Source organism: Achroia grisella, unplaced genomic scaffold, assembly GCF_030625045.1.
Source record: "Achroia grisella isolate CSIRO2021 unplaced genomic scaffold, CSIRO_AGI_Agris_v1 utg534, whole genome shotgun sequence".
Classification (NCBI taxonomy): domain Eukaryota; kingdom Metazoa; phylum Arthropoda; class Insecta; order Lepidoptera; family Pyralidae; genus Achroia; species Achroia grisella.
The window spans coordinates 1271340-1297321 of NW_026712920.1; the positions used below are offsets into that span (position 1 = coordinate 1271340).

The 25982-nt window shown below is 38.3% G+C and overlaps 2 protein-coding genes across 2 annotated transcripts; both read left to right on the top strand.

Annotated features, from left to right (window-relative positions):
- The first annotated feature begins 282 nt into the window (after positions 1-282).
- Positions 283-15046, top strand: LOC131847433 (kinesin-like protein KIF20B). Its single transcript, XM_059197016.1, has 15 exons — positions 283-730; positions 1236-1490; positions 2662-2790; positions 3356-3472; positions 4062-4212; positions 5030-5205; positions 5548-5562; positions 8214-8397; positions 9423-9546; positions 9910-10054; positions 11326-11409; positions 11648-11683; positions 12030-12114; positions 12554-14648; positions 14896-15046. The coding sequence occupies exons 1-15, from the start codon at positions 377-379 to the stop codon at positions 15035-15037; spliced, it is 4092 nt and encodes a 1363-aa protein (XP_059052999.1). The 5' UTR covers positions 283-376; the 3' UTR covers positions 15038-15046.
- A 903-nt stretch (positions 15047-15949) lies between these two features.
- Positions 15950-25570, top strand: LOC131847429 (pre-mRNA-splicing factor Slu7). The gene is made up of 12 exons (XM_059197013.1): positions 15950-16240; positions 17334-17488; positions 18008-18100; positions 18713-18902; positions 19627-19709; positions 20507-20652; positions 21120-21303; positions 21993-22138; positions 22768-22873; positions 24244-24343; positions 24568-24755; positions 25332-25570. Exons 1-12 carry the CDS (start codon positions 16072-16074, stop codon positions 25506-25508), a joined length of 1737 nt encoding a protein of 578 aa, XP_059052996.1. The 5' UTR covers positions 15950-16071; the 3' UTR covers positions 25509-25570.
- Positions 25571-25982: the final 412 nt, after the last annotated feature.

Sequence of the window (25982 nt, forward strand, 5' to 3'; positions counted from 1 at the left end):
ATAATACTATCAGTAAAGAGCTGTTCAAGATGTGTAACTTTGAAAAATAAACAACCGTGAAATAATAGACACAACAAGTAGCAACAAATCCGACATTTATAAAATTTTGACGGACTGAACTGAACTGATCGAAAATGAACACTTTGATTGATTTAGTTGAAGAGTGAGTGACTGGAACTTTGTACTGGATGTCATTTTTCAAACGCGTTCATAGAACGTCAAAATGATACCATAGACAACTGTCAAATCAGAACTCAAAACTGTCAGAACGTCAAACTTTTAAAACTTGAACCGTCTCTCTTGTTGACCGTTGCTTTTGTTTTCCTTTGGTTTTATTTTTACTATTTTCAAATGCCTATAATTATATATATTTATCATGATTGAACAAAGGTATTCAGATAATAATCAGTCAAAACGTGACATACCTTCCTTTATTGAACCTCGGCCGCCTCTTATATTGCATCCATTTATGAGGCCTCGCCCACAAAAGGGTACTAACTTGATGGAATTATACGAAGACGAATCTGTGAGTGAAGAACCTGAATTAGTACAAGTGTACCTACGGCTGAAGCCATATCATGCCCAGAATAATTTGTACGAAGTGCGCTCAGATAGAAATCTCATAACATCCGTGGACACTGCCACTGCTGGCCATGGCCGAAGAACACAGCACAACATATCAAAAATGTACACGTTTTCTCATATATTTGACTCTGAGACCACACAAAAGGTAAGTTTAATCTTTATAGTCCTTCTAGCCATAACCACAGACAGTTTTATAATTCTGTAATATGTGGAAACTACTGGAGATACTAATTGCATTTCAGTAGTAGGCTTGCATCAAAAGTAATAAAATATATGTTATATTTTTTTTTATACCACTTAGGTGGCAAAGAAGCATACGGCCCATCTGATGGTAAACTATTACCGTAGCCTATAAAAATGATGACCAATTTTTTCATCACACAATATTTGTAAGCAATTATTTGTTAATTAGGAGTAAATGTGTGGTCCTGGCTTTATTAAAACAATTTTTACAGGCTACTAACTTTTTTAAAAGCCTTCCAGGTTGTTATATGATTTAAATTTTGCTGCAATTCTCATGAAACATAGTGTTGATTACTTAATGAGCAGTAGCATCAATATTTTATCTACAAGTGGAAAGGCATAGGTATAAAACCATACAGTTTAATCTTAATTAATTTTCAATTTAAAGTTTGTGTTTTTTTTTTCAGGAAATATTTGAGCATGTGGTAAAGGACAATTTAAAGAAACTGACAGATGGTCACAATTTCACTCTACTGACATATGGTGCTTCTGGTTCTGGCAAAACATACACACTAATGGGCACAGTGGCATCTCCAGGTCTGGTACCTCGCTCCCTTGAGTATGTGTTCAGAGTGGTTGATGCTGCACAGCAACCTGTCTACAAACCTTCAGAAGGTGGAGCTGATAAGCTTAATAATGCTGAACAGGATTATGAATTACAGGTATTGTTTTTAGCTATTGTAATTATCTATGATAATTGATATTGAACACATTTTTAATGTAATTGGAATATACAAGCGGACTTGATGGTAAATAATATCAGTTGTTGATGTGGGTACTTTGATTATTATAATATAGGAGGTACTTAATAAAAATGAGATTGGAAGTAATGCAGTAATAGCTCAACATGGTTGTTTGTTTGATATTTCCAATACAGTCAGTTTATGATGACATTTTATATGCATATTCAATAGGTTTGAGAATGGGCTACTATATGTTTTTCATACCCATAAGTGATAAGGGTTGTCCACTGCAAAAAAAATATTTTTATTTTTTGGACCATATATTTTTCAACCTTTTTATAATGTGGCATTAAAAATACATACAACCTAAAATTTTCACCGTTCTATCACCAGCCCTATTTTTTAATAGTGATTTTAATTTATATCCATGCTCACTAAAATGTCCAGACATGTGGCGGCGTGGTGGGCCGGGTCAATGGGCTCCCTAAAATATGGTCGAGCGCAGTGATGGCTGGCTCATCCGTCATACTCGTGAAGGAGTGCTGCTTGTAGGGACTGGTCTGCTCTTATCACTACGACTGATTTAATCTTATTGCATGATTATATTTGACCCAAAAAATTAGTGCTTGTTGGTAGTTTGTATTCACACGTTTCGACTTGTAAATGTAAACTTACAAGGGTTATTTAAAAGAGCAACACACAAGTTTCTTGCTCGTTCTTCTTGTGATGAGACAGCTTTCCGAACGAGTGGTAGATAAAAAACAAAGTGTTATGACTATTCAAAAGTGCTTAAATTAAGTTTATTTGAATAAATGATTTTCTATTCTATTCTATTCTATTCTATCGCTAAACAATGTTTGCAGGGTCAGCTAGCGTCTCTATAAAATGCTTCATTTTATAGAGACACTAGCTGACCCAGAATGAAAGATCAAACTCAGTATCAGAGTTTCCAAAAAACTAGAACTGAATACTACAGCCTGGAACGACTAGAACCAAACACTACAGCCTAGAACAACTACAACCAAATAGCTACAACTATAAATAAACAAACATTAAATAACACCCCAATCCGGCTGGTCTCTGTGGGGAAAGATGACTATTACCCTCCAATAAAATGCTTATCTATCTATAATAATCATGGTTGTTCCAGTGGGTGAAAAGACTGAGGCAGGTGTCAGCTCCACTGAGAGACAAGTACCGACGCATGAGTGCAGGGCTCCGCAATGACTTCACAGCTAGCAGTTTAGACCTGTCCAACAGAACTAAGCACTATGTGTGGGTAAGTATTCTTGAGATATCAGTTTATTTTATACAAGCTATATACTGCTGTTTCTCTGTGTGAATTAATATATAAATGTATTTTATATATTAATCCAATATATGATCTATCAGTGTGCCAAATTTGATTTAAATATGTTAGTGATCTTTATATGATACAGTAACAAAGATAAGTTTTCAATAACTTTAGTATTTATAGTGTAGGTTTGTTAATAAATAGAATTACATTTATATTTAGAAGTTATTCAAAATATATCATAATATTTATTTACTATAGTTACTATAATTATTATAATAATAATAATCTCAGAACAATTCACACAGCGCCATCTAGTCCTAAGCTAAGAAGAGCTTGTGTTATGGTTACTAGACAACTGATATAAATTTGAAGATATATTTTTTTCAAAAATATGTATATAATATACATAGATTGGTACAAAAAATCACTCATGAATGCAAATGATTGAACAATGTATGTAGGAAATTGAACCTGCAACCAACAGAAAAAAGACAGTTTGCCACACCACTAGACAACCAAGTCAATATGCAATAATCTTTATTTTCAGGTATCTTTTGTAGAAATATATAATGAGGGAATATATGATTTGTTGGCAAGTTCAGACAGGAGATCATCTAGTAAACTGCAAATTAGAGAAGACTCAAGTGGCAATGTGTTTGTTAAAGTAAGTTATCTTTCTTGATGTCAGTACCTTGTGGGTTATACATACCAAATACCAAAGATATTCTGAATCTGAATGGCAGGGATAATGGGAGTTTTATCATGCAATTAACAGATTGTTAGTGGTAAGAATGGTCTATTTGTCTCACGGACAGTCTGCCACATTTGTTACGTCTAAAAGTATATAAGATTTCATTATTTTCGTTTATTTAATTTGAGCTGTTTTATTCTTGTTCTTATTGTGGGAGAATCGAACTAAGGACCATTAGGAAAGGAGTCAACATCAACATAATTCAACAATTAACATATATGCTAGAGGATTTAGCATATATGTTAATATGTAAACTAAAATTACAAAATTGTATAATTTTTTTGTTTGTAATAGATCAAGTCAAAATGTCTTGGAATTTCTTACATCTATAGCAAGCTATAATACCACCGGGTAATAACATGGTCTGCATTTGTTAAAAAAAGTTTGTAATACATTCAATCTTATAATACTGGCGCCTTTGCGAAGTTGGGGTGATGTTTAATATGATTTATACAGGGTGTGGTTTAGCTGATGTTAAATATTATGGTTGTTAATAATACAGGGTGTGACACAAGCGTTCGTACGTAGCGGCGAGGAGGCGTATGACGTGATGGTAGCTGGGAAGCACAACCTGCAGGTGGCCGCCACCGGTGTTCATGCGCACTCATCACGCTCGCACTGTATCTTCACCATCACTATGCTCACAGAAACTGGTATGGTTTTTGTAAATTGTTAATAGTAATCTTGCATAAAAACTTTATTTCTAACTTTTAACTAGTCATCAAAAATATTTGTTTTTTTTAATAAAAGTTTCCTATGATCATTCTAATACTTCCAAGAACATGTGTACAAAATTTCACGATGATCAGTTCAGTAGTTTTTGTGTGAAGGCGTTACAAACATCCCTACATTCACATTTATAACATTATTAAGGATTGTATAAAGTTGTAGCGTGATGATTATCACTTCACCACTATAGCGTTATGATGTGATTTATTTCCTGTGGTATGTATACAGGTGTAATATTTGAACTACATTAGTAAGTTTATTTTATATTATGCTACATTTCGTATTAGTAACACATACATTAAATGTGGAGTTGTAACATGGACTTTATTTACAATGGACTTAAAGTCATGGGGAGACGTAAACTAATGAGCCACTCCATTAGTTACCATTCCATCCAGTGTGGACAAAAATATTACAAATGTAGGCACCTATTTCTACAAAGTGCGAGCGAGAAGTATACCAGTGAAATTTCTCTACAATCCTAAAGATCTTAACCTGTTTAGAACTGCAGTAAACTTCATACTAGAAGCTGTACTAGCAGGCTCATATCTAGGTTGCGCAGGGAGTGAAATACGAGCTACGTACATCAGTAAAGGACTGCTCTGAGTTCCCTCTCTTCCACATGATGGATCCGGCACCTGCACAGTGAATCCATAGAATGCTAAGACGTTCATTTATCTTGAAGTTACTGGATATGAATATATGAGACTTACAAATGTAATTATATATAAATGCGTGTAGAGGGCGTGGCTCGCACCGCGTCCGTCCGTCTGTGCGACCTGGCGGGCTGTGAGCGAGCGCGGGCCACGCGCAACGCCGGCGCGCGCATGCAGGAGTCCCGCGCCATCAACTCCTCGCTGCACGTGCTCGAGCGCTGCCTGCACACGCTGCGTCGCCGCCAGCGACACGCCGGCGCGGTGAGTACTCTACTACTGGACTACTGGACTACCGGCGGTACGGTGTACTACGGCCGCGCGTGCAGCAGTCCCGCGCCATCAACTCCTCGCTGCACGTGCTCGAGCGCTGCCTGCACACGCTGCGTCGCCGCCAGCGACACGCCGGCGCGGTGAGTACTCTACTACTGGACTACTGGACTACCGGCGGTACGGTGTACTACGGCCGCGCGTGCAGCAGTCCCGCGCCATCAACTCCTCGCTGCACGTGCTCGAGCGCTGCCTGCACACGCTGCGTCGCCGCCAGCGACACGCCGGCGCGGTGAGTACTCTACTACTGGACTACCGGCGGTACGGTGTACTAAGGCCGCGCGTGCAGCAGTCCCGCGCCATCAACTCCTCGCTGCACGTGCTCGAGCGCTGCCTGCACACGCTGCGTCGCCGCCAGCGACACGCCGGCGCGGTGAGTACTCTACTACTGGACTACCGGCGGTACGGTGTACTACGGCCGCGCGTGCAGCAGTCCCGCGCCATCAACTCCTCGCTGCACGTGCTCGAGCGCTGCCTGCACACGCTGCGTCGCCGCCAGCGACACGCCGGCGCGGTGAGTACTCTACTACTGGACTACTGGACTACCGGCGGTACGGTGTACTACGGCCGCGCGTGCAGCAGTCCCGCGCCATCAACTCCTCGCTGCACGTGCTCGAGCGCTGCCTGCACACGCTGCGTCGCCGCCAGCGACACGCCGGCGCGGTGAGTACTCTACTACTGGACTACTGGACTACCGGCGGTACGGTGTACTACGGCCGCGCGTGCAGCAGTCCCGCGCCATCAACTCCTCGCTGCACGTGCTCGAGCGCTGCCTGCACACGCTGCGTCGCCGCCAGCGACACGCCGGCGCGGTGAGTACTCTACTACTGGACTACTGGACTACCGGCGGTACGGTGTACTACGGCCGCGCGTGCAGCAGTCCCGCGCCATCAACTCCTCGCTGCACGTGCTCGAGCGCTGCCTGCACACGCTGCGTCGCCGCCAGCGACACGCCGGCGCGGTGAGTACTCTACTACTGGACTACTGGACTACCGGCGGTACGGTGTACTACGGCCGCGCGTGCAGCAGTCCCGCGCCATCAACTCCTCGCTGCACGTGCTCGAGCGCTGCCTGCACACGCTGCGTCGCCGCCAGCGACACGCCGGCGCGGTGAGTACTCTACTACTGGACTACTGGACTACCGGCGGTACGGTGTACTCCGGCCGCGCGTGCAGCAGTCCCGCGCCATCAACTCCTCGCTGCACGTGCTCGAGCGCTGCCTGCACACGCTGCGTCGCCGCCAGCGACACGCCGGCGCGGTGAGTACTCTACTACTGGACTACCGGCGGTACGGTGTACTACGGCCGCGCGTGCAGCAGTCCCGCGCCATCAACTCCTCGCTGCACGTGCTCGAGCGCTGCCTGCACACGCTGCGTCGCCGCCAGCGACACGCCGGCGCGGTGAGTACTCTACTACTGGACTACTGGACTACTGGACTACCGGCGGTACGGTGTACTACGGCCGCGCGTGCAGCAGTCCCGCGCCATCAACTCCTCGCTGCACGTGCTCGAGCGCTGCCTGCACACGCTGCGTCGCCGCCAGCGACACGCCGGCGCGGTGAGTACTCTACTACTGGACTACTGGACTACCGGCGGTACGGTGTACTACGGCCGCGCGTGCAGCAGTCCCGCGCCATCAACTCCTCGCTGCACGTGCTCGAGCGCTGCCTGCACACGCTGCGTCGCCGCCAGCGACACGCCGGCGCGGTGAGTACTCTACTACTGGACTACTGGACTACCGGCGGTACGGTGTACTACGGCCGCGCGTGCAGCAGTCCCGCGCCATCAACTCCTCGCTGCACGTGCTCGAGCGCTGCCTGCACACGCTGCGTCGCCGCCAGCGACACGCCGGCGCGGTGAGTACTCTACTACTGGACTACTGGACTACCGGCGGTACGGTGTACTACGGCCGCGCGTGCAGCAGTCCCGCGCCATCAACTCCTCGCTGCACGTGCTCGAGCGCTGCCTGCACACGCTGCGTCGCCGCCAGCGACACGCCGGCGCGGTGAGTACTCTACTACTGGACTACTGGACTACCGGCGGTACGGTGTACTACGGCCGCGCGTGCAGCAGTCCCGCGCCATCAACTCCTCGCTGCACGTGCTCGAGCGCTGCCTGCACACGCTGCGTCGCCGCCAGCGACACGCCGGCGCGGTGAGTACTCTACTACTGGACTACTGGACTACCGGCGGTACGGTGTACTACGGCCGCGCGTGCAGCAGTCCCGCGCCATCAACTCCTCGCTGCACGTGCTCGAGCGCTGCCTGCACACGCTGCGTCGCCGCCAGCGACACGCCGGCGCGGTGAGTACTCTACTACTGGACTACTGGACTACCGGCGGTACGGTGTACTACGGCCGCGCGTGCAGCAGTCCCGCGCCATCAACTCCTCGCTGCACGTGCTCGAGCGCTGCCTGCACACGCTGCGTCGCCGCCAGCGACACGCCGGCGCGGTGAGTACTCTACTACTGGACTACTGGACTACCGGCGGTACGGTGTACTACGGCCGCGCGTGCAGCAGTCCCGCGCCATCAACTCCTCGCTGCACGTGCTCGAGCGCTGCCTGCACACGCTGCGTCGCCGCCAGCGACACGCCGGCGCGGTGAGTACTCTACTACTGGACTACTGGACTACTGGACTACCGGCGGTACGGTGTACTACGGCCGCGCGTGCAGCAGTCCCGCGCCATCAACTCCTCTACTATTGTGCTACTGGACTAACTAAACTAACAAATATATGTTATAAAGCTACAAAAATTTTTATTAAATAACAAGAAACGGAAATGAAATAAAAATTACCCGTAGATAAGAATTGAATTATTTAAGAACTTCTTGTTATCGATTCTTCTTAATAACTGGAAAGATTGAGAATCCGTTTTATTATAGAATCAAACCAGTCGCTGTTTTATTACCAGTTATCATGTATTTGTTTACCGTTGCTATAGAACACGACCAAACCACTCGGTGTGGTGCCCTACCGCGAGTCGAAGCTGACCCGGCTGCTGGGCGCCGGCCTGTCGGGGGCGCGTGGGGAGGCAGTGAGCATGGTGGTGACGCTGAACCCCGCGCCCGAGTATGCCCACGAGTCCCGCCACGTGCTGCAGCTAGCAGCCGTCGCCGGGGACATACGTTAGTGTATTCTCTATGCCTTTTTGTAATTATTTTGTGGCTACGCTTATAATGCGTTTTGCCAACACTCAACACCCTTCCATTAAGCGGTCAAGCATATTTAAATCTGTTGTCATATTTATATAAATGTTATCTGGAGAGCCAAAATGATTAATTTTGTTTATGATTCTATGACACTAGGAGAACAGATAGAAAAGGATTATGCCTTGTTGATACTCATGGTACATTAATAGATAATTTTCTCAGGAGATTAGAGCAATTCACAAAGTATATACCGAAATTACCTCTTAATAAATTTAGAACACACACACACTTATTGAGCAAAGCCTACTACTCACTAAACTATTACTTAATATTTATCGTTTATAAAATGAGCATGAACTCAAGAGTTTTGTTAACCCATCGTGGCAAATGGCAATCTACCACGATGGTTTCCGCATGGAGGTCAACCTGCATGGTATAGTACACTGCTAACAAGGAGTATAGTAGTAAGATTTTACAATAAAATATCAGAGTCTGTTATAAATCTGCCAGAAAAAAGATTTAAATGTCAAATAAAACAATTCCTTTGCAAAAAAGCTTACTGTAAAATTGAAGAATTCGTTAACGATAATAATGTTTTTATAGAAAAACTTTAAATCTATAGCACTGACAATATTATCTGATTACAATAATAATGAGTGCGTAGCGACTTCTATGTTGATTATCGCATGCCTCTTACTTGTTATACTGTAATTATTTATATAAAAAAAAACATCTATTAAAAAGAGCAACACACAAGTTTCTTACTCATTCTTCTTGTGTTGAATCTGCATTCTGAATGAGTGGTAGAATCAAAATATGACTATTCAAAAGTGCTTGTAATGAGTTTATTTGAATAAAGATTATTTATATTTCTATTTCTATTTCTATCAGTCCACAATACTAATAATCCCCTTCCCTAAATATAACTGTATGTTTTTTTACAAATGTAAGAATATTATGTGATGCAAATTTTCGTACTAATAAATAATTTTTCTATGCAGAGGTGAACAACACAATAGCAGAAACTACACTTGAAAGCAGTAGTCAAAACTCAACGATCACGTCGAGTGCTGAAGTTATGAGGCTACGCGCAGACAATGAAAGACTACATTATGAGTTGGTGCGGTAAGTACTATACTAAACTATCTGTGTCCGCGGTTTTACCTGCATGAAATTTATAGCCTAAGTGTTATTCTCATGTATAAGTTAAGCTATATTACTGTAAAGTTTCATCAAAATCCATTCTGTAGATTTTCCGTGAAAGAGTAACCAAATATCACTCATAGGCTATAATTTAAAAAGATATGTAAATTGGGCGAAATATAATGATAAATGTCAAGTCAGTGTAATGCAGACGAAGTTGTGCGGTTCAGCTAGTATAATTTATATTAGAATTGACAAAAATATAAAAATCATGGTCAAAATGAGGATATAATTTATATTATATCTCTGAGGCCGTGTGTAATGATTATTTTTATTATGATACAGTGCCCAATCTAGTATCAAAGAGCTATATGCGAACATGGAGGAGCGGCAGCAGCAAGCGGCGGCAACAATGCAAGAGTTGGTGGATGATGCCAAAGACATGACGCGGCAGTACTACGAGGCTCAGCTCGCAGCACAACGCTCCAAGGTACCTTCATCATCATCATTTCCTTAATATAAAAATCAAAAATCATTTATTCATATAGGATATTATAGCCGCTTAAGAACTTCAAATTTTTTGTATTATAATTTTTCCCTACCATCCAGTTCAGTACATAGAATTAATTGAGAACTGGCAGGAAACTCAACTGAATTACTCGGAACCTGTCTGCATTCTCATATATGCGTTATGATATTCTGCATTCCTGCAATAATCTGTAAGAAAAATCCTATGATAATCTGGAAGAAAAATCACGGTATCTTATCACGTTTTATTTATTTTCATTGAGTTCCCGATATTTCGACAGTGTTTCAATCGCCATGAGTATGGGTAAACTGAATAGCAGCGGGTAGATGGCCAATAGAATCTTTTGTGGGCAGATATATATGTCTACCTTCACACATCTTCGTTTGTTGCTACTATTAAGTACTTAAGTTAGTGTAAAGTGTAACTTAGGTACTTACTTATATTACTTATTCAGCATATAGGTTTTTATTTATACACGAATAGTAAAACTTACTGACCACCGGATGAAGTAGTAACCGTCGTCTATATATATCATGATGTTCTGATATGATAAACACGCTACTCCTCATGTATTCACTTAGCGAAGGGGGCTGTTCAAGTATTACGTAAGCAGATTTATCACAATTATTTACCCCCCATCCCCCTTGTCAGCAAAAGTAAGCAAAGCTCTTACCCCTCCCCCCATGCTTACGTAAACATTTCTCAATTAATGTATTGTTTTTTTAGCAAAGACAATGTGACGGTTGCCATTCGTGTAAAAAAGTAAATTACGACCGATGACGTAATCATCATACAGACTCCCCCACCCCCATGTCATCCAAAATAAGCAAAGAAAAGACCCCCCGCCCCCCTATAGTGCTTACGTAATACTTGAACGGCCCCAAGGACTCAAATGTCATGCTTCCATATCCTATAATTTCACCATTATCTCACTCTTCAATCAAAACAGCTTACAAAGCAAGCTGGTTGAATACTGAAATACGAGAAACTTAGATATTAATACAAACGATTTTTTTTACAAAGCTTACTTCGTGTCTAACATTTATACGTGGTCTAGAGGTTTAGCACAACGCATTATTTCTGATGGTCGCGGGTTCGATTCATCGCACGGTGCTAACATTCGTATTCATGAGTATGATTGTTTGTATTCTATGTCTAGTACCCATAACACAAGCTCTGCTTAGCATGGGACTAGATGATGTTGTTTTAAATATCCGTATTTTTATATTTAGATGGATGACCTTATAGAAGAATACGAGAGTCGACTGAAGGCGGCTGTTCCTGCTAACGCGGACTCGCAATTGCTTGAAGATAAGGTATACAGAAATCTGTTTTAAAACCAAGTTATAATAATAATAATAATTCTTTATTACGACGGGAAGGGTATTGTTGATAATGTGAACTAACGGTCCCATACTTAGCAAATGCACCATGTCAGCTTGACTCTCCCTGGAAACCACATAATAGCATCCATGTATATATATGCCAGAATATATATATATTGATATATGTATATATAAATGTATTGTTCAGTTTATTTTTATCATATTTCAGATTACAGAGCTGATGACAGAAATAGCTATATTAGAGGTAACATTCATTATATCCTTTCACATTAAATGCATGTAGAGATGACTCAAAATTCAAAATCCTTTATTCATGTCTATTGCTGTTTCTTATGGTATATCACATCTACCGTTAGTTTGGAATTATTAAGAGGTGAGAAGAACTGACCAAGAATAGCTTTATCTCTTGTATTGTTTTCAAATAAATGTTGTACATGTTTACAATCATACATATTCATTTTTAAATTCAAATTTGGGGAATAGAGTGACCACCAGCATATGCTATTGCAAAAGCAAATAGTCTAATCAGAGTTCGTAACAAAATATATGGCCACAATTTTGACTGTAGTAACATTATAATAATGTTGTAGGAGAACTTAACTGCAGAGCAGCTGGCACGAGCACGCGCTGAACAGGAAGTACAACACCTCAGAGCTTGTATCGACGAAAGAGATGGTATTATAAATTACATTACATATAATATTTTCATTGTAATCATTATTTTAAGACATGCTTAAAATAATGATTACACACACAACAATTAGATGTGCAGTCACATCAGTTGACGGTTTGACGGCCTCGGTGCTCTGCTAACCGCTTTAATTCCTATGGTCGCGGGTTCGATTCCTTTTGTTTGTTGCGTGTTTTCTAAATATGTATTTATAATAAAAAAATATATAAGTTGTTTAGTACCCATAACAGAAGCTCTGCTTGCTTTGGGACTAGGTGGCTTTGTGTAAATTGTCCAGGCATATTATTAAGGGGTATGGAATAGCCTCCAAAATTTTCGTAAATTGTAAATGTAATTTGTAAATAAAAAGCGTTACCAATATTGTGATAATAGTTGTAGAAATAAAACTATATTTAAATGTTAATACAGATTCTTTTATTTCAGAAAAAGCTTTTGAAGATACCAATTCAGAGAAACGTGAAGATGTAATGGTTTTGAGTGATAGTGAACATGACAGTGAGGAAGAAGATGATGACCCATGTAATGAGAGTCTTGAACCCACCTTTAAAAAGGAAGATATTAATCGCTCAATACTGATTAGGAAGAATTTAAATTCCCATAATACTTCTAGTGACTCAACTCAAAACAATAACCAATTTAATAAAAATGATACCATTTTTGAAAAAAGTAACGACACACTGATGGAGCATGAGGGTAGTGATGCTTCTGATGAAACTAGTAAAGATTCAACATGTGAGGCAGGTGATGACAGTCAATCTATACAAGGAGCCATAGACAAATCGCTTAATAATACTAAAACAGGACAGTGTGATGCTGAAAGAGAAAGCAATGGATTGCTAAATAAATTAAAAACTACCGATGTTAGAGGTACTTACTGTGTTCAAACATTTGAGGAATATAAAGTTGGCGACATAAATAAAGAAGAGAAGTTGCTTTCACATTCCAAAGCTCCTTTCTGTGTCAACTATGATTTTGAACAACTGAAAAATTCTGCTGTTCCGGTTATTGATACTGATGTTACTGAAAATGCATCAATAACCACAAAAACTGAGGAAAATGAGGAAAGCATTAAAAAGGACAATGATGTAAATATAGATATGAAAAAAAATGATATTAATGAAATAAATTCTAATCGAAAAGTATCACAGACTTTAGTAAATAAAATAATAAATTCGGCTAAATCTACACCGGGCGATAATTCTTTGACGCAATTTGAACAGTTGGAACTTGCAACTAACACCTGCATTGAAACAAAACAAGTAGGTAAATACCTCACTAATATCAGAATTCTTAATGAAAAAAGGACTTACTTTGATGAACAACCTGTTATAAATGAGAATAAAAACAAGGAAGAATCAAATACGAAACCCGGAAACACATATGATTTAAACTCTAAATTAGTTCTAGGAAAACATGTTAATATTGACCATATAGATGATAATATTAATCATAATAGTGATTGTGATATTAAAAAGAATCCTGAACTTTTAAACGACAATAATAATTTACTGCGCTCTCCGTCCATTGTAAAAGATGAAATAATAACCGACAATTTAAAACCTAATACTTTTAAAAAATTACTGGGAGAAAGCTTGACTAGACCAACGGATTTAGCATCTGCTCACAAGAGCATAGCTTTAACAAAAAAACATGACTCTGTTGATATATTCGAAGGATATGATTCACCGCAACAATTTAATAAAGAAATAGACGTGATTGAAAACGCACGTAAATCTATTGAAAAATTGGTATTAGCTCAAAAATCTGCAAGTAAAACACAACAGAATGTTAAAAAAGTAGATAAATTACTAACAAATACTAAAATCGTATCACCCATAAAAGATAGCAGACCGAGTATTTCAAATAAAATACCTACAATACTCGATAACCCTTTGAATAAAATGGGCATGGTGGAAGACAATTTAAATATACAACAAGGATCTACTATTAGCAATAATACAATAGAAGATTTCGATAATATATTCAAAGATATTACTGCACCTAGACCAACTGAATTTGATCTACTACTGCATCAAGAAACAAATGTTACAGGAATGGTAGATAATGAGAAAATCATGACACATAAAATTGATAAACTCACAATGAATGAAATCAAAATTGAAGCTCAAAAACCGACTGAAGTAGAAGATGTGAAATATAATTTAAGAAATAAAGCGTCTATGAAATCTGAAAGTCTTAAAGTTTCTAATACAAATATTAAGGATGTAGAAACAGATGAAGTATTATTTGAAAGTCAGGCTAAATGTGAAAGCAAAACTAAACCTAAAAGAAATTTGCGTTTAAGGAGACGAAAGAATCAAAATGAAGAAGAAAAATCTGATTCAGATAGTGCTAATTTGAAGGACATAGTTAATTTGCAAGAGGAATTCTCTGACGTTACACTGGACATTCCGCCGCCTGTGAAAATCGTTAAAGATATCCATTCTCCTGAGAAATGTAAGTTTGAGGATGAAAATAGGCCTCCTGTCTTAGAAATACAGAGTTGCCCATCGAAAAGGTTAGTGATATATGGATATTTCCATAAATACATTCATACTATACAGTCAAAAAACAATTAATAAATAAGAAAAGTAAAAACCTGATTATATTAAAACATCTACACAAATTAATGTTTTCTGCTTCAATTAACATTAATTTACGAAATTAGTTGCAAAAATTCATACCACAATTCACTTCTGCACTAAATAAAAAATAAAATATAATTTCAAATAATAGCCTTATTAAAATATTTTTTATCTGTGCAGCGTAACCCGAAGCCGTAGAAAGTTATTCACTCCGCGCGTAGAACCCCTGGAAGAATCTGTGGGTCCCGCAGGCGACAGCAACGAGCGAATCTACGTTCCACGACCATCGTACCACCGCGCGCGAGCACGCCGCAAGCTGTAAACGTTATACTTTAGTGGAGCTAAGCTTTTTCGTCCTTATATTTTTTTATCAAAGTAACAACCATATAAATAGCAGAGTTTATGTATTGACATTAATGTAACCCATATTAATTAAAAAATAAATAGTTATATTGTAGTTTTATTTTATAAATGATCTGCGCAACTTTCTTATGGCTTATGTACCTATTATTGTGATTATAAGCTATGAATATTACTGTAAAGTTTCATCAAAATGCGTTCATTCGTTATTGCATGAAAGAGTAACAAACATCCATCCATACTCACAAACTAGCATTTATAATATTAGTATAAGAGTATGTATAATGTTATCTGTGGTAAAGTAACATTACAGGAAGAAAACATATTACTGCATATTTAGGTTTGATACTGGCTCCTAATACTACTTGAAAGAACATTGGAAACTAGATTTCACAATTGCATGTACCTACCCACAGAAGCCAAAACGTTCTTTATTCGAGTTAATTGGTATAGTGATATCCTAAATTGTACTACTAATGCTAGTGAGTAATATAGTATGTATCATAAAAATACGACATAACTTTCAAATTATTTTTCTATCAAAATTAAAACAATTTTTATGAACAATGGCACATGATAACGTGATGTGGTAGCGCTGCTTATGTATATAGGTGACTGTAACCGATTACCATCGAAGTTAGAATTCACGATATTTTGGTGGGAGTCGGGATAGTAAAGTTCTAAAACCCAATGCTGTCAGTTCCAATAGCAAATACTGAAAAGTTATTTCCGTTCTTACCGTTATAATCTATTTTTCATCATTTCCTTTCTGGAAGCCGAACAGGAAACTATTTTTTCGGCTGTACGTGAAGTCACATCACTGGTTCATAGACAACTACTCCCAAATGTCAATGTCAAATCGAAGACATCACCAAATGCAACAATTTCGTCTGAATTCAGAATTGTTTACACACTTGTTGTTCAATATTCATTGATTTATTTTTATTTATTATTTGTTAAATAATATATTTCTAATTTATGAAATAATTTGCGATCATGGCAACTAACGCCAGAGTAGCCGTATCGCAAATATTGCGCAATAAAGACGAGGCTGGTGATGAGGAAGATGAACCAAAGAAAAAGTCACGAGAAGACTGGAGGAAAGCCAAGGAGTTGGAGGAAGCGCGGAAAGCTGGTACTGCTCCTGCTGCTGTCGACGAAACAGGTAAATAATCCATGAAAATAAACCTCAGTCTCACCTATTTAAGACCACAAACTGTTTGCTTTATAAGTTGTGTTTCGGTTGTTGGGTGCAGATTAAACGGTGAAATTACATAATAAGAGACATGATATCTTAGTCCTCACATGCCACAGTTACCACTTACCATTAGGATGACCGTCAGCCTGTTTGCAATTGCAATTATATAAAAAAATCAATCACGATAAACAAAAGCAGTGTCACTTCATAACCAAACTCATTGTATGTTGATCTCTGTTCTCTGTAACCTCTAATTTGGTGTCATTTTGCATACACCTATTTCCCTTATACTTTTATTGTTACATTGTACTTGTAATCATAATTAATGTTTATTTATTACACTTTTACATGGAATATACATACAGTTACAAGTATATCACTTGGTTTCCAGGGATAATGGTGTAACCTAACATGGTACATTAATAGCAGTGGGATCCTAATCCCGTTGTTACTGGAGTGGGAACACAACTACTATTTTAATAAAAACCAAATACTAGTAAAAATGTGTATTCTTCCCAAAAGGGCTCATAGCGAAGTAACAAAACAATTAGATAGTCAAAAGTGACATATAAAATATAAAGTTTATGTATAAAAAGAATGGTAGCCAAGCTGCCAGTAACACCCCTTTTTCCCAATAACTGTAAAGTTATCAAGCATCTACTGAAATGTGCCTTGTACAATGTAGGTACATCAAGGATTCCATTTACCATATTGTTGCTCTTTGACAGTACTGATAATCCCATCTGCAATATGTATTATATATTTCTTTTTTTTTGTCCATCTTGCTGCTTTATTCCACTTGAAGACTCAATATTTATTAGAATTTTTTCCATATATATCCTGCAATCAGTCAAAAACTATGAACAGATGTTGTAAAAGTTATGTCACAGGTAGAGTGTGATTCCGAGCAGAAACATGAGCATATCATTCTTAAGGTGGTTCTGATTAGTCATCGGGTTGCAGTACTGTACACCTTTTAAGGCGATGTATGTTGTCAGGGAAACAATTAACTATTAACATGTATTATATAAAAGTTAAATAAAAAATATTTATTTTAAAGGCAAGGACATCAACCCTCATATACCACAATATATATCCTCGGCACCATGGTACTATGGTACCTCTGGACCTACATTGAAACACCAGCGGCCCCAGGAGGACAGAGAAGCTGGATTCACAAAACTAGACACATATTATTACAAAGGAGTGGATAATGTAAGTTAATAATCCTGATCATTATAATTTCTCTTAACCATTTGAGTGCTATGGGCTTATACTCATGTACGCCTAAAAATGCCAAGAAAGATAATTGCTTTTGATGATATATATATTCCTGAAAAAAAATGTGTAAGTCTTCAAAAATGTGCCCAATTCTAATCACTTCTTCCCTGTGGAGCGCTTGATGGCAATTGATTTTGGGAGCACTGGCTCTTCTGGGGATTTTGGGACCATGCGCAGGAGCACATTCATACTGTACTGTAAGGGTTATGATTTCAGAAATACCCCTCAGAGCTTTGCCTGTGTGCTCATAACTTTATGAGTTATATATATATTGACTTAATATATATAGTATATGTCACTGGAATAATGGACCATTATATAGTAACAGAATTTCTAAAATCAATGCAGGTGGAGTTTGCGTTGCTTATCATAAAATCTGCTCTCTATCGTTATAATATTAGGGTACATATTATATTACCCCCATATTGAAAGATATATATATTATAATTACAGACAAAGGTAGTGACAAAATTCAGGAAAGGTGCATGTGAGAACTGTGGTGCCATGACTCATAAAAAGAAGGATTGTTTAGAAAGACCTAGAAAGGTAAGTGCATGTATAGTTTTAAATTCTACATTTTTCTATTTATTAAAAATAAAAAGATTGATAAACAACCTCTGCATGAGGTAAAAAACTAGTTGCAATATGGATGTAGAGTCCATAATCAAAACTTGATTACTAATAAAGAAGATAAGGCCAGTAGCGGTGTGCAGGTTTCCGCATTAAATATTTGGCTTGTGGTCTTACACAGTTAATAGTTTGAATTAAACAAAATAATCTAATTCCATTAAGTAATACTACTATATACAGTATAAATTAACTTTATTTCAATATCAATTCAATATTCGATAGTCTCGGTGGTTGGTTTAGCACACTGCTTTACTTGCAATGGTTGTGGGTACATACATTTGTATTCATAAGTATGATTGTTTGTATAAGTCTGAGTAATCCTATTGTATGCTATGGCAGTAAAATTACATATGGATGCATGGCAACACAGGAAGATCACCACAGCCGAGTTACTGGGCTGGCGTGGTACAGGTGAAGGATGATAATCAATTCTACATTTGCTAATATATGCACACAGGGCTGTCAGTTATAAGTTTCTAACTTATTTACTTTTTAAGTAAAAATATTCTGTTGTTTATCTTTTTACAGATTGGTGCAAAATTTTCAAATGCTGGTATTGCAGCTGATGAATTTCAACAACCCAGTCTGAATCTGAGTTATGACGGAAAACGTGACAGATGGAATGGATATGACCCGTCACAGCACAAGGCAATTATAGAAGAGTACCAGAAAGTTGAAGATGCTAAGAGGGAGTTACGGGCGCAGAAGTTGGAACAAGGTTAATTATTGTTTTTACATAATTACCCAACGATGTGTTTTTTTAATGTACGATAATGTAATGGTGCATCTGCCTACACTAACGGTTTATGCTGGCGGTGCACCAGTGGAGGATGATAAGATGAACATGATTTCGTTAGTCGTGACAAATTCACCAGGAATTTATCATGATGGTTCCCAGTGGGACTGCATGAAGTTAGGAGGCTTACTGGGGTTATTAACCCACAATACTAACAATCTCCTGCCCGTCCTTAATCAATGTGTTGACAAACAAGAATAGAATTCTTTTATTCCTTTGCAATCAGTATGTCTACTATAATCGGATTGGTTGACAAATGGCAATGAGAGTCTGCAGTCCATTGATTGCACGCAATGGACTGCAGACTTCTTATTTAATGACGCCCTCGGATATACATTCAGGAATTTAGAACTGGAGTAACATTTTAACACACAATTACACAAAGTGAATAAAAAAAAAAATGTTTTTTGAACGGGCTAGGATATGCATACAATAGGTATGATGAGGAAGAAAGGGGAGGGAGATTGTTAGTAATGTACTGGTGGCTACATTACTACCAATATCTGGTTGATATCTAGGGATTATTCTATACACTGAAGGAACTGATTTCTGATATACAGCTCACGCTAGTTTGGGAGTTAGGACTGCATCAAACTGTACACTGATAAAGGTTTAAATAAATAAATAAATTCATATATATCCACAGATCCCACTGCAATGGAAGATGACGATAACGCTGAGGAAGATGAAGACAAATATGTGGATGAAGTGGACATGCCTGGAACCAAGGTATGGTATATATATATTCTGTGTTACATGAAAGGTTTTGAAAATAAAACATTGTGTAAATAAAATTAACTATGAAGATTCACACAGCTCCATCTAGTGCTTGTGTTATAGGTAGTAGATATAAATACAGTTTCTTTTTGTAAATATATACATATTATACTTGAACACCTCCAGTCCACACAAATGATTATTTGTTCGTTCCTTGAGAATTAAAATAATATTCAGGCAGTATATGAAATATCATCATATATTTCCTTTGTTAAATTTAGTGAAGAAATATATAGAAATATATAGCATTGATAATCTGTGCCAATGTTTCATAGAACTAATCTGTGCCGGATACTGACATACTTTCTCTGTTCTTGTTCTCATTTATGAAAAAGTCTTTGTACTGTCTAAACACATGTTAGGTATGATACTGGGGGCTGTATTTATATTCGTTTTGTTGTATATAAAAGTAGTATATTGAAATAAAAATAAATTACAGAAACATAAAATTATGCAGAACAGTATAAAATAATTAAGATTCAGGTGTACAACAATTAATCAGTATGTCTGAATAAGCAGGCAGTCGTTTTTTATTTTCCCGCGCAAACGTAAAGCGCCACAGATGTAGAATATTGCACGGCGCGCAGCCGCAGTACGACAGATGACGAGCGCGTCATAGCTGTATGCGCGATGTTAATACTACTATGAGTATACATATATAACATGTGTTCATCAATGAAATAAAATCTATATGTGTATTAATTAAAACTGCATATTAATAACTGCCAACAATAATTTTTGCCTCTCAGGTGGATTCTAAACAGCGTATCACAGTGCGTAACTTGCGTATCAGAGAGGACACCGCCAAGTATTTGCGAAATTTGGACCCCAACTCGGCGTACTATGACCCCAAGACACGCTCTATGAGGGACAACCCCGACCCGGCGGCTGCAGAGTAAGCAAACCTAAACCGACTTTAAAATTGGATAGATTCTCAGTTCTAAATTACACTATTAGTCAAATAAAATATTAAATTAAACGATGACCAAAAAAATCAAGAGGACCGTTTTTGTGCAGAATATTTTACTCTATAATTTTTATTTAAAACATTTTTTCATATTTTTTACCATTATAGAGTTATTTTGAAAAAACTAAATCTTTTTCCACCCATATTATTTTTTAATTGTTTTATTCCTCTCTCGTCGACTTTTTTCTCGTCGAATTTCTTTCTGAATAATATTATTTAAGTATTTGCGGACTTATTTTTATATGTAGCGTCAAAATTTGTCACATCGTAGTGTAATTTAAAATTTAATTTTATGTGTGATAGTAATAAAAGTTAATCTTGACTCGATATGTGAACATACATTTTCTTTTGACATTTTATTATAGTGAATCATTATGATAAATAATAATTCACAGATCCGAGTACGCGGGTGAGAACTTCGTGCGGTTCACTGGCGACACGTGCTCGCACGCGGCGGCGCAGCTGTTCGCGTGGGACGCGCACGCGCGCGGCCTGGACGTGCACCTGCTGGCCGAGCCCACCAAGCTGCAGGTGCTGCAGCGGGAGTACCGCGAGAAGAAGGACCAGTTCAAGACGCAGGTACCCACCACCACATACACATACAATCATAACGCAGTTACAGATAGTGACCGTTCAAGTATTACGTAAGCAGATTTATTACAATTATTTACCCCCCATCCCCCTCAGCGATAGTAAGCAAACCTCCCCCCATGCTTACGAAAATATTTTTCAATTAGTGTATTGTTAAGGTTTCTTAAGGGTCGGCAACGCGTATGTGACTCCCCTGGTGTTTCAGGCGTCCATAGGCTACGGTAACCGTTTACCATCAGATGGGCCGTATGCTTGTTTGCCACCTAAGTGGTATAAAACAAAATTGTTTTTTTAGCAAAGAGCAGGGATGAGGGATGCCATTCGTGTAAAAAAGTAAATAACTACCGATGACGTAATCATCCTCTAGACACCCCTACCCCCATGTCATCCAAAACATACAAAGCTAAGACCCCCCGCCCCTCTATAGTACTTACATAATACTTGAACGGCCCCAAAGCAAGAGAAGAAGAACCAGTTCCTAAGTATCATTACACCATTAGAAATAGCAGGAGAAGTAAGACCAGTTCAAGACGCAGTTACCATCAACGACACACGTTTTAGAAGGGAGGTAATAGCAGGATGTATCTTGATACATCTTGCTCGACTTGGAGCATCCAAAAAGCGTTACAAAAGGTGTTAAAGATATCACGTGATTAATGGACGACTTTGTATTGTAGGTGAAGCAATCAGTGCTGGAGAAGTACGGGGGGGCGGAGCACCTGGCGGCGCCTCCGCGGGAGCTGCTGCTGGCGCAGACCGAGGTGTTCACCGTCTACAACCGGGACGGAACGCTCGCCCACGGCGCTGAGAAACAACTCGCCAAGTGAGGCCGCGACACATCTTATCTTACTAATGTTATAAACTAGACGTGCCCGCGGTTTCACCTGCATTAAATTTCAATAAAAAATATGGCCTATGTGCTATTCTGATGCATAAACTATACCACTGCAAAGTTTCATCAAAATCTGTTCAGTAGATTTTGCGTGAGAGTAACAAACATCCATACTCACAAACTTTCGCGTTTATAATATTACTAGCTACTCGCCCGGCTTCGCCCGGGTGTACATGTATTATATATATAAATCTTCCTCTTGAATGACTCTATTACAAAAAAAAAAAGGTTGAAAATCCATTGCTTAGTTTTAAAGATTTAAGCATACATAGGGACGGACAAACAGCGTGTGTGAGTGTGGTTGAATAGATGGAGGGATGGATGTTGGTGTTACTCCTTCACGCAAAAACTACTGGACGGATGTTGATGTAACTTTACAGTAATATAGCTTACACATCAGAATAACATATATATATGTAATTATAAAAGATATTATGTAAATTGGGCGAAATGTAATGATAAATGTCAATTGTGATGTCGACCAAGTGGACCATCGACGCCGTTTTCATTAATAAGTGTTAATTTTATTGTACTTATAAACATTATGATGAATATTCCAGGAGCAAATACGAAGAAGATGTGCTGATTAATAATCACACTGCAGTCTGGGGTTCATACTGGAAGGATGGACAGTGGGGTTACAAATGTTGCCATTCATATATAAAGGTATGTGTACCACAGTAAACTTTGTACAAAGTCATCTGCTTATTCACCTCTTACCTATTTCATTTCACCATTTAGCTTCTTCTGTATGCTTTATTTCGGTGGAAAGATTAAGTGTTAAAATTACTATAATTGTCTTTCGTATTTAATTCATATATTTTCATTTATACCAATATTAAACTTAGAATAGGGGACGCCCTAAGAAAAGATGGATGGATTGTGTGAAAGATGATATGAATAAAAGAAGAGTATATTTAGATATGACGACTGATAGAGATCAGTGGAAGAGAATGACATACTGCGCCGACCCCAAATAATGGGATAAAGGCAAGGCAATGATGATGATTAAACTTAGAATAGAAACATTCGAAAAATTCGCAAATCGCTTGCAATTCCCATGTTATTGCGGGTGCTTATGATCGGCGGTATTCACTTACCATTAAGTGAGCCGCTAGGTCGTTTGTCCCCTATGCTATAAAGTCATCACTATGACGACTTTATTCTTTGTCTTTTAAATATCACACAATTAAACAAAATGTTTAGTGAAATATCGAACATAGGCGACCAATAAAAATTGAATAAAAAAGAATATAATAATGACCCTGAACAATTTACACAGCGCGATCTAGTTCCAAGCTAAGCAGAGCTTGTGTTATGGGACAGATGAAAGAATGAGATAAATATGAGATAGCAGTAAAATTATAGGATAAACAGCCATGATGCCTTATTATTTCCGAATAGCAATATATGGGGTATAATTATATATTATACTACCTCTCCCTGCAAACGTTGTTTTGCCTTAAAATAAAAAAAAAATTAGGGGTGGACTACCCCTAACATTTAGGGGGATGAAAAATAGATGTTGGCCGATTCTCAGACCTACTCAATACGCTCACAAAATTTCATGAGAATCAGTCAAGCTGTTTCGGAGGAGTATAGGAACGAAAACTGTGACACGAGAATTTTATATATAAGATAATTATACCTCATATAATATTATATTAAATATATATTAATGAGAATGAACAAATCTAATTACAAATACCAATCGCGATTGATTCGACTTGTAACTACATTAACCTATTCGCGACTAAATTTAGAGTGACCGTCCACTTGCCATCCTGTTTTCTTGTACCTCTTGAATGCCGTTCTTTTGAGCCATCAACTGATGGGAAAGTACTGGGATATATTTTCCAAAATATCCCTGTATCCATGCCGATTGTGTAACTACAAGTAGGTAGTTGTATGGACCTAGGGGATTTATACCGGTAACACAGTAGTAAACAACGAAAACGTTATAACATTCTAAAAAATATAAAGCATACACACTACAAATAAAATGTTATTAATTAATTTTTACTTATATTGTTTAGATGTCATACTGCGTGGGAGAGGCTGGCAAAACTGTAGTATTAGATGTACAAGAACCAAATACGACTGCTACCAAAGTTACTGCGGAGAAGAAAGAAAAAGGTGGGTGTAAAAAGAGAAAGCATATCAAGAAGACTCCTCAATATCCTTAATCCTACTATTCGATAGCAAACACTTTTTTTTTATAATAATTCTCCTTTTTTCCTCTTTTTGAATAATGAGGTAGAATAATAATAATAAGGTAGATGTCTCAACTATATCAGACAGCAGTTTATACCTATCCTGTATAGAAACTAGTGATTAAAAGTTGTATAATATATTTTCAGCAAAATCAGACAAGTCTGACTCATCATCATCAGAATCTAGTTCCGACAGCAGCTCGTCAGACTCCGAACCAGAAATCAGATCCAAGACTGAGAAGACAAGCAAGAAGAAGAAAAATAAGAAGAAGGCGAAGAAAAAGAAGAAGAAGGATCTCAAGAAGGAAAAACGAGTGGAGGATAAGTTAAAGAAGGTAAAATTTCATATTTTAACGAAATACATTCAATATCCGTATATCAGTCTAAATTCATATAGTGTGACTCCCACCCTAAAATATATTTTTATTTTGTCAGATTTTTAGTAATTTTGTAATACTGTGAGTAATATTGTAATCTGTTAATTTTTTTATTTCATTTTTTTCACGAACTTCAATACATTTCCAAATGTCACACTTATCAAATTCCCCTGCCCTTCTATTATACCTTATGGATGGCTTTTTCCCTGCGATTGCGTCTGCTTTTTATCCTTCTTAACGAATGATGATCTTATGGATGACTTTTTACCTGTGATGCTTCTATTCTACATGCTTCTGCTTTTCTAAAACAGAATATCCGTTTTAGAAAACCAGATGCATGCATGAGCATGTAGATGTTCTTTTGTTTATTAGTTCGTTTTCATGTTACAATTAATCTTCATGTAAAATTTCATTAAGATCCGTTTTGGCCGTGGAAAGATAACAAACATACAGACGCACCTTCGCATTAGATAGATTGTAGCGGAATAGAAAATCCGTTTAACTCATACTCATATGTTTAATTCTATCACTCAGGCTTTGGAGAAGGAAGAACGCCAACAGAAGCGGGCTGACTATCTCCTATCTGTAGACGAGAGGAAACGTCCTTACAACAGCATGGTGGAGGTCAAAGCACCCACTGAAGATGAAATGGAAGCCTACATGATGAAGCGGCGAAGAGAGGAAGATCCCATGAGCCAATTTCTCTCATAAAAATGTTGCTGCAATTATTTAAGTTATAATTATGTATATAAGATATAATAAAAGGTTTATTTGACGAATTTTATAAATTTCATTGAATTCTGCCTTAGAATGTAGACAGAAAATACTGTGTAGATTCGAATCTTCGTCTATGTAATACAGCCAGAGTGAAATAGTTAAATAAAGGCCAAAAAGTTAGTAAGAAGTTAGAAGTAGGTAGAAAATGGGTTTTTTTAAGCAACCTTTTTATTTAAATGATAATAATAAAAATACGGTTATTTTCCTAAACAACTAGGTATCCTATTCAATTGATCCCATCTAATCCTTCAAAGGTTGAAGTAGAACGGAGGAATAAATAATGCACCATGTAATTTTAAAAATTGAACCGATTTCATATATTATAATTTATGTCTATTTATTCCTTTGTTTATAAAAATAAATAGATATAATATAATATCTTATTTTATTATATTAATGAACTAAAAT

Excerpts from the sequence above, each read along its gene's own strand:
- LOC131847433 (XM_059197016.1), top strand. The coding sequence starts at position 377 with ATGATTGAACAAAGGTATTCAGATAATAATCAGTCAAAACGTGACATA. Across the intron at positions 731-1,235 it reads ACTCTGAGACCACACAAAAG|GAAATATTTGAGCATGTGGT; the intron begins GTAAGTTTAATC and ends TTTTTTTTTCAG. Across the intron at positions 9,547-9,909 it reads CTACATTATGAGTTGGTGCG|TGCCCAATCTAGTATCAAAG; the intron begins GTAAGTACTATA and ends ATTATGATACAG.
- LOC131847429 (XM_059197013.1), top strand. The coding sequence starts at position 16,072 with ATGGCAACTAACGCCAGAGTAGCCGTATCGCAAATATTGCGCAATAAA. Across the intron at positions 17,489-18,007 it reads ATTACAAAGGAGTGGATAAT|ACAAAGGTAGTGACAAAATT; the intron begins GTAAGTTAATAA and ends TTATAATTACAG. Across the intron at positions 18,903-19,626 it reads GGCGCAGAAGTTGGAACAAG|ATCCCACTGCAATGGAAGAT; the intron begins GTTAATTATTGT and ends ATATATCCACAG.